At 46.3% G+C, this 9,653-nt stretch overlaps 1 protein-coding gene across 13 annotated transcripts in view; it reads right to left on the minus strand.

Moving 5' to 3' along the window:
• EIF4G3 (eukaryotic translation initiation factor 4 gamma 3) overlaps positions 1-6,893 on the minus strand; it is a 337,040-nt gene extending 330,147 nt beyond the window's left edge. For 10 of the 13 annotated variants that reach the window (XR_004820035.1, XM_035727274.1, XM_035727272.1 and 7 more), the window contains exon 1: positions 6,086-6,151. Coding sequence is in view for 12 of the 13 variants with exons in the window: in XM_035727274.1 (XP_035583167.1) it covers positions 6,086-6,129 (44 nt within the window). In the remaining variant the exon portion in view is untranslated. Of the gene's footprint in view, positions 1-6,085; positions 6,152-6,663 lie in introns of those variants that run through there. The other 3 variants (XM_035727265.1, XM_035727264.1, XM_035727263.1) reach the window with 1 other exon arrangement.
• Between the last annotated feature and the right edge of the window lie 2,760 nt (positions 6,894-9,653).

Raw genomic sequence — 9,653 nt, forward strand, 5'->3', positions numbered from 1 at the left:
TCTGCGAGGTACTGCTCTAGAGGTTGGCAATTCAACAGCAAACAAAACTGACAAAATTCTCTGCCTTTATGGACCTTACATTCTATTGATGGAATTTAGTATCTCATAAGTGGGAACACACACACAAAGGCTTGAAAAAGTACAAAACTACTACTAGTTAATAAAGGTCATAAAAACTGACAAATTTCAAATGTACTTAGAATAGTTAAAAGAGTCTCAAATTTCAGCTGAGGTTACAAGAAAGTGAAAAACTCCTTCTGGATGGCAGCAAGCCAAAGAACTAGGAGCCATTTGAGAATTCAGAAGTAGCTTGGGATCTTGCAATATTTCATCGATGTAAATCTCAGCTGCAGTTTATACTCTGCTTGAAGTCAGGCACCTGGCTAAAAATCAGGAAACAGTTTCCTATTATATTAGCTCAAATTATTATTCCTAAAGTAAAAATAGATTGTTACCTCATCACAAGAGTTTATTCCAGAACTTACTTTCCCTCATACTTCATAATGAACTAACTGTATCATCAACCAGAGCAAGCATCTGACTGGCCATGTAACCTTATTTTATGGCCTCAAGCCATCCCACGATCTTCCTACCCAAGTCACAGAAGCATTTCAGTCTCTTTGACTACACTTGACCTTAGCCAAAAGTCCGAGAAGCGATTGGTCTGTTTGACTAAATCTAACATTAATAAGCAAAAACCAGAGGTTTCTTATACAATCAAGTTGCCTTGATCCATGTTAGCATGCTTCTAATATCAATGTCACTAACCATCAGACAAAGAATCCATTAATAGGTCTCTATAAATCCTTCCCGCCTACTTTGCAAGAACAAAACAAACCTCACACCATAATCTTCAGAAACAAGCCATTTTAATTCAAGAGTCACATAAACTGGTCTAACTCCTTCACTTTAGAGAAAGGGAAACTGATGCCCAAAGCATTTATGTGATTAGTCCAAGACCATACCTCTAAAAAATGGAAAAGCCAAACTCAAATCCAGATTTTTTTTTTTTTTTACTACAAATCAGGTACACTTCTCAATACATCAAGCTAAATTTACTTATATTTCAAGGCTACTTTCCAAGCCAAAAATCTAGTTATCAGAAGACCAGGGAGGTATTATGAGATGAGTGGGAAGGAGACCAGGAGACCAGATCTGAAACGTATCTTTTCATACCCTAATTCCTGGGATTATGGTGCAGAAGATACTTTGAATTTATGGCGATTGTGTTCTGATTGCCATGTTGTAGACTAGCTCCTCTAGCTTCTCTGATCCTGCTAAAAACTTGAAATATGACTGAAATCCATTTACTCAAGTTCTACACAGCAGCAACAGCAATGGAATTGGGAAAAGTCAGCTGGCAGGAGAAAGCTCTGTAAACCTCGGGTAATTCTTACTCATCCTTCTAATGTAGTTCAGATGTCAATTTCTTCTAGGAAGCCCTAATTCCTCCTTCCTCCAGGCTAAGCCCTTACAGCAGAGTTATCATCACACTTGCTTCATGATATTCTGTCACTTACCTGTCGGGACCAAGTTCTTTGAGAATAAAAGCTTTTCTTTTCTTTTTAAGATTTTATTTATTTCACAGAGAGAAAGAGCACAAGTAAGCGGAGCAGCAGGCAGAGGGAGAGGGAGAAGCAGGCTCTCCCTGCTGAGCAGAGAGCCCAATGTGGAGCTCGATCCCAGGACCCTGGGATCATGACCTGAGCCAAAGGCAGATGTTTAACCAACTGAGCAACTCAGGCACCCGGAGGGCAAAAGCTTTTCAACCCTACATCAAGCGCTGAGTTTGGCACACAATACGTGCTCAATAAACGAACAAATCAATTTTAAAACTTGCCACTTACACTGAAGCTCCAATATAAATGGCTAAAACACGGCAATCTTATTATGATTTAAAACACGGTTTTCAGGAGCACCTGGGTGGCTCAGTCAGTTAAGCATGTGCCTTCAGCTCAGGTCAGGATCCCAGGGTCCTCCCTCTCCTTCTGCCCCTCCCCCAAGTTGTGCTCATGCTTTCTCTCTCAAATAAATAAAATCTTAAAAACAAAAAAACACGGTTTTCAAATGTTTTTTAACAGCAAACCTTTTTGTAAAAATCGTTATCAGAAACCCCAGTGTGGAAAAGCAACATATCAGTCCTTCGGCGGTTTAATCTCAGTTTGACAAAAATACCTCACTTTAAGACCTGTAAGCCTAGGACAGGGAGTAGCAGAGCAGAGGCAAGCGCCACTGTGACTCAGGCATCTAAGTAACATTCTTCCTTCCGCATCTTCATCTTGCATCAGTCTCCCCCTCTCCTTCCTAGAAAAGGATCTGCCCTTAAGAGCACACATCCATCTCTGTTGATGGTGGGGCTTAGGAGGAGACAGACTGGGGCTGCTTCATGAGCTTTAGAGCTCTGGTTGCTAGTTACAACAGTATTTTGCTGGAGGCCTTGCTAACTTCTGAACAAGCAGAAACATGCACTGAATCAAATGTGCAGGCCTATTCTATAAGTCTCAATGACATAAAGATAACCTACATGTCATAGTATGTGGTTATGAACAAATTAACACAGGATACAGTATCATGGCGTTCTAGATGACTCCACAGAGCCTCTTTACTGCATACAGACCTTCCCCTAGCTACCTCCCACTCTCATATGCAGATTTGGTAAGAAGCAACGAGGCATAATAGAAAGGACATTCATGAGCTGTGGAGCCAGTCATACCAGAATCTGAACTGCGGACCACCACTTACTAGATGGACAACCTTAGGAACATTACTTCTCTGCTTTTCAGTTTCCTCATCTGTAAAATAGAAATAGTAGCTACCTCATTAGGATTGTGAAAATTAAATAAAATCCTGCATGTGTAGTACCTAGAAGAGGAGGCGTTCAATAAATGAATACTATTGTTAATATTATGCAGATTTAGCTTTGGTCAAGAAACAAAAAAGAGGAAAACAAATGTTTTTGGCTTCAACCTATAAAATTGAAAATCAACAGAGAGAACAAAAAAAAATTTTTTAAAAGAAAGGAAATTAAATACAAAAAAAAAAAAAAACACCCTCAATGGGCATATTTGTTTTTATACCCAAGACAAAATAGGTGAGGATACACGTCATTTTCTGGTTGCCACAGGCCTTTACCAAACTTAGTTCATTCAAAGAACCCACTGCCCTGATTTTCTTAACCAAATTGGCTGCCCCAAAACAGTAACTAGACTCCCCAGAAGTGTCAGCAGGTCTGAGAGAAATTACACCCTGAAGTCTTTCCATATAAATAGAACACTGTGTATTCATAACAGACTGCAAAACTGTTCTAAGTCAGAACTATTCGGGCACCCAAATTCAAACTCATTTATCTTTAATTATCTGAAAGGTAAGCAATCTCCATCCAAAGGGCTAGGTTTCAAGAAACCCCTGAAAATGTAAGCAACAGTTTTCTGTGGAGAGAGTCTATAAGCTTTCATCAAAATGTCAAAGTTGTTTGTTACCCAGAAAAGGTTAAGAATCTCTTTTAAGATGCTCAACAGAGCTTCTGAAAAGTTCATACTGAGAAGCTGAGGAGAGCACATCTCAAGGCAAGTATCTTGAAGTGCCAATTTCATAAACTATTCATACTAGATTATGTTATAAAAATTCTAAGCATATTCCTCCCTCACCAGTAGCACTTTTCACAGCAGGGTTTATCCTCTTTCATCCCCCACCATCCCTGCCACCCTCCATCATGTCCCATTCCTTGCCAGGCCCCATTCCCTGCCTCTTTGCAGTCAAAATCCTCTGCCTAAAATGGCTTTATGAGCCTGCCATGCAATAATGATGCCTGGAGGGGCACCTGGGTGGCTCAGTTGGTTAAGCGACTGCCTTCAGCTCGGGTCATGATCCTGGAGTCCCGGGATCGAGTCCCGCATCGGGCTCCCTGCTCAGCAGGGAGTCTGCTTCTCCCTCTGACCCTCTTCCCTCTCGTGTTGTCTCTCATTCTCTCTCAAATAAATAAATAAAATCTTTAAAAAAATAAATAAATAATGATGCCTAGAGGCAGGTTCCAGTTTATATTCCAATTCATTATTGCCAACATTCCCCTTTATTTCTGATTTGTCACTTGAACACTAAGTACAAATGAAGGACACTGGTCAACCTCCTTTCAGTATTTTTATAAACTTAAAATACTATATGAATTTATTAATTAAATTCAAACACAACTGCACTGATATATTTTGAGGAACTGGAGATTTAACCAAGCCATAGAAAAAGCAACTCCAGCCTTGCACTCCAGTCTCAAAGCTTCGTGTCTATCAACTTATCACATGATGACCACTTTCATCAAACAAATGTAAATTCCCACACTCACTCAGGGTAGAAAAGCAGAAATGCTCTGTTTCAATCCATTTTAACCAATTCCCCATTACCACTGGTAACATTTCATCATTAGCATATTCTAATGAAATCTGTAACCTATACCTCATTTACTATACAAACTTTTAGATTTTACTAATTGAAATCTTTCTGTGAGTAAAGCAGTAAGATAACAGAATTGTGAAATACATCAAGAATTTTAATTTCTTCTATGACATGAGACAAAGTAAAAACTTAAAGCCACATAAAAACCAACTACCCCATATTACTACAAATAGATGTAAGAAATCATCTCCACTGGAAATTACACCTTAAATTTATGCCCTTTAACAATTGTTGCAGTACTAGTAACTACTTGTGTTGCAACCAACTCAGCTTTTATAAATCCTTCCTTTGTGAAACGCATTAAGAAAAAGCACACTTGAAACACTTAAGTCACAACTCTTTGTGTCCAAATAAAGCCACCAAATTCACCAAGCACTGGTCCTCACTTATCACTTTGTACATCAAGAACACACACCATGGGCTTCCTTTCAATGCTTAATTGCCAAAATAGCTCCAAAATACAGATAATGAAAAATTTACTTGGTGGCACAGTACATAAACTTATAGCCCTAACCAAGTATGGGCAATCAAGACCAAAAAAAAAAAAAAAAAAAGACAAATGATTAAGGAATTCAAACTCACAAAGCATTAAGTGAAGATATATTTTAGAGATCCAGCACTGAACCCTACCTTCAAGTAGGCAAATCAGCCAATCCTTTTTCCCCCAAAAGTAAAGCAACTAGGGATACTGATCAAAACCAACCAGATTTTCCATGAGCAACACTAAGATATCACTAAGCATTCTCATCTGTGAAAAATTCTTAATTGAACAGAATCATGCAGGATAAAAACATTATGAAATCAGTACACACATCACACTGGAATGGAATTTATCCTTACTCTGCGACACACCGCCTGGATTGAATAACAATATTAAAAGAACAGAGAAAATGACACTTGACAGAAACCAAAAGATGACCTGAAATGACTCTAGAAGGGAGGTATCTTTCCCTTCTCAAAGTAATCGATACAGACAGGAATCAAACTACAGACTGTGAAATCATCCGTGGACTTCATGGCAGTTATTTGCTCAAACACCCTACTCTCTCTGGAAGTCGAACAAAATGACACAAATACAAAAACACAACACATCTAACATCCAATGGTTATTTATTGATTTATATAAATACAACGGATGGGGGGAAAGAAAGGTGCATGATGAAATGTTATTCTCAGGTAGGTAATACCTTTCCAAATCTCCGTGGAATTTATGAATTCAACGTTTTACCTTCACCGGCTAGTTTCTGACTAAAATACCTGGTCAAGTCTTTTCAATCAAAGCTGTCCAAAAAATTCTACAATCGAGCAAATGACATGAAATTAGATACATTCAATACTAGACTCTCCTCCAGAAGCCCTGATCCCCTCTAGACATCAGGCCTACGAAGAGAAAATTAAAGCCTTTAAAAATATCCATCATAACACAAGCCTTCCAAGAAGTGAGACTTTTGGGGGTGATGGGTAATGTCAGTTAACTTCCTCTTCCTTTAAAAAGGTCAAAGACAGGGAAGCGTCCGGTGTAACATTTCCTCCTCAGATCGCGTTCCACCACACGCAACCTAACTCCCCCCATCGCTAAACATTAGCCACAGGGGATGCTTTCTGTATATTTTCACCATAGATTTAAAATCCGACTTACCTCAGACACGAACTGAGCTTAGCTTCAAACAGGAAATTTACCATTAAAGTTTATTATGTACTAATAATAACAATTAGGAAAGCCCACCAGGCCCTGCTGCAGGGGGAGGAGAGGAGGAGGAGGAGGAGGAGGAGGAGGAGGAGGAGGAGGAGGAGGAGGAGGAGGAGGAGGAGGAGGAGGAGGAGGAGGAGGAGGGTGTAGTCCTCACAACAATCAGAAAAGCCTTCCCTGCAGGGCTGGTCCCAGGCACCAGCAAATTCGGCCTAATAAAGGGGGGCGGGGGGAGGCGAAGAGGGGGGGAAGGGTCCCCCAGATCTAAAAGGGAAGAGCTGCAGAGGCCAAGCCGAGCGGAGCTAGTTTTCACAGTACTGCAGAGGGTCCCGGGGTCCCCCGCAGGGCTGCTGCCGCCGGAGCACCCCGAAAGCTCCGGCCGAGCCGGCCGCGGGGGCTAGAGCAGCAGCCCCTAACCCAGCTGGGCTGCGGCGGCCGGCAGGAGGGTCCCCGGGGAGCCAGGGCCCCCCCCCCCCCCCCGGCTGCGGCGAGATGCCGAAGGGCCGGCAGGAAGGTGAAAAGGATACTGTTGGGGCGCCTGAGTCTGGAGGGCCCTGATGTTCGGGTGAGGAGGGGCCGCTGCCGCCGCCGCCGCCGCCGCCGCTGCCGCCGCCGCTGCTGCTGCCGCCGGGTGAGGAGGCGGTACCGCTGCTGCCGCCGCCGCCGCCGCTCCCGTGCCGGGTCCGGTTCCTGCTGCAGCCGCTGAGCCTGATTTCAGAGCCGGTTTCTGCGGTAAACTCATGGCAAAGCGAAGCCACCAACCCCCCCAGAGCGGGACCGGGCGCGCCGGGGTGCAGGGGCCGGGGGCAGCGGGGGGGCGGGATGGGGGCAGACCCGGGGAGGCGGCGGGAGCGGGGGGCCGGGGGGAGGCTGGGAGGAGGAGGAGGAGGGGGCCGGGGCCGGTCACACACGCCCGCCGCCGCCGCCGCCGCCGCCGCCGCCGCCGCCGGCAGCAGCAGCCGCCCCGCGGGCCAGCACCACCGGCTGCCGGTCTCCGTGACAACGCGACCCCAGGGGGGGGGCCGGACCCGGCGGGGGCAGGAGGCGGAGAGACCGGACCTTTCACGGCAATATCCTCATGGGCCGGCGGCGGGGGGTCTTTATCCCCCTCCCCGGGGGAAGCGGCGCCCTTCTCGGTAGCGGGGCTCAGGCGATGCCGGCGGATTTTCTTCACTCAACGAGCAGAGCATCCAACATGGCGCTGCGGCCGCCTCCAGCAGTCCGGCAGGACGGCCGCTCGGAAAACTTCGGGCCTTTTCGGAGCGGCTCGGGAGGCCGAGAGTGGGAAGCGCCTTCGGCTCTTTCCGGAGACTGCGAGCGGTCGGGATTCTTCGGAGACGCTCGGGGGCGTCTTCGGCGGCCGTTCGGGAGAGCTCTGGGGCTGACTCGCCTCCTCGGGAAAGATCGGCGAGGGGGGCTTCCCAGGCTCGCTGCGGCGGGGGTGCGGGGTGGAGGCAGAGACCAAAGGCGAGGTCCGCCAGAGCCCTCCCCTGCCGCCCGGCCTCCAAGAACAATGGCAACGGCCCTGGAGCCTGCGGTCCGCAGAGCCCTGCCCGCAGGGGCGGGAGGCGGTGAGGCGAGAAACCTCGGTTACAGTGGAAGGAACCGCTTAACCAGAGTGAAACCGCTGGAAAGAAACCCGCTGCGTGCATCTATTAGCACAATAAATAGCACTCGCCTGCCCCTAAGGCAGTTCTCGTCCATTGTGTCGACACTTCGCCCTCCCACACTCCAAGAGGTGAGTGGAATGAGGAGCCTCACTTCCAGAGCACCCTAAAGCCCGGAGAAGAAAAGTGACTGGCCCAAGGTCATCCAGCCGGGAAGGGGCAGAGCCAAGCCTGGAGCCGAATTCCACCTTCATCTGGAGGAACCTTGCCGACTCCCAAGTTGCCTGGGGACCCTCCTCATCTTAGCAGCAGCCTAGAGTGAGGGTTCGGTGGACAGATTTGTCCAAGGCCTGCCACATGACTGGAGCGCCCCTTGACCAGCAGCTCCCCAGTGTCTTATGCGGGGGTAACATTTGTCCTTTGCTCCCCACTGGGCCGACCAAGACCACCCAGCCCTTCCCCGCACACCCCACCCGGAGCGGGGGGGGCCTTGGGCTCGGCACAGGTGATTGGGTGGAAAGGAACCGCAGGGATCTACGGAGTGATCCCGGTAGGACTGCTTACCAGGCACGTGATACGCATGATCTCATACAGTCCTGCAAAATAGGTAGGACCCATTTTACAGATGAAGAAACTGAGTCGCGGGAAGGCGCAATACCATCACACAACGGAAGCGCTGAGAAAATTGAGGTTCAAAGCGGACAAGAGACTTACCCAAAGTCACAGAGAGAGGAGTTGACAGAGTCAAAATTCGAATTTAGTTATGACTCCTGCTATATTGCTTCACACTGCCTTCATTTTTTTTTTTAATTCACATAAAGCTCTACACATAGTGGGTGCTTAATTCTTGACAGTCCCTGAGAGCTCTATATGCCTCATTCCCCATCTCCAGACTGGAAGACAGGAGTTACTTCATACTCTGGAGTCCTAAACCATTTGGATTGGTTATACCTGATGATTTAGGATTGGATCTTCTGCTCTTCTCCAGGCACGACTGGCTCCAGGAAAAATTCCCAAGCGGTTCAGTTCCCCAGATTCTCCTTCCTGGTGTTCTGAGATCTCAGACTTCCTTATCCCAGTCAAAACCTGTTCCCAGGAAAGAATTTGGCTTCTCATTTACACTAGAGTGATAACAGACTGATAATTCCTTAATTGCTATTCTTTTCTAAGCCGTTTCATTCTCTAGCTTAATAATAGCTGCAAGCATCAGGTGATTACTGTGTGCCTGATCTTTGCTAAGCACTTTGTGAGCATTATCGCTCTTAAAACGGAAAGACCTTGGGCAAAATAATGTAAAAGTCGCTGATAAGATTCTCCCCCCAGGGCAATCAATGAGGGGAGGCTTACAGAAAGCAAAGTCAAAAAGGTAGAATGTTCTTTCATCCAGAAGCATGGCCCTGCTCTACATCCCTCTCACAGAGCAGCGTATTTATTAAACACCTACTATGTGCCAGGATACAACTCTGCTAAACATTTTGCTTGGATTAACTCTTACTCCCCTCAACAACTATATACAAGGTGCTATTTTATCCTGTTGACAGACGAAGAAACTGAGGCTCAAAGATGTAAGGAAGCAACCTGTATAAAAAAAATTTTAGTAGGCTCCACACCCCACTGCGGGACTTGAACTCACAACCCTGAGATCAAGACCTGAGCTGAGATGTAGAATCAGATGCCTAACCGACCGAGCCACCCAGGCGCCCCTCAACCTGTATAATTTTTAGGTGGAAGGGCTGGTATACAACCCTGAGGCATCTGGCTCCGAGTCTGATGTGCCACATTTCCTTCAACATAGCAACCTCCCCAGCTGTGGCCAGAAGCACCATCAAGAAGCAAAGCTGGTTCTATGAACTTGCCTGCTGAGAGCCCTCCAAGGTTCCCCGCACTCTCACTGTCTTCAGGACCCAGTC

This window comes from Zalophus californianus, chromosome 4, assembly GCF_009762305.2.
Source record: "Zalophus californianus isolate mZalCal1 chromosome 4, mZalCal1.pri.v2, whole genome shotgun sequence".
NCBI classification, from domain to species: Eukaryota; Metazoa; Chordata; class Mammalia; order Carnivora; family Otariidae; genus Zalophus; species Zalophus californianus.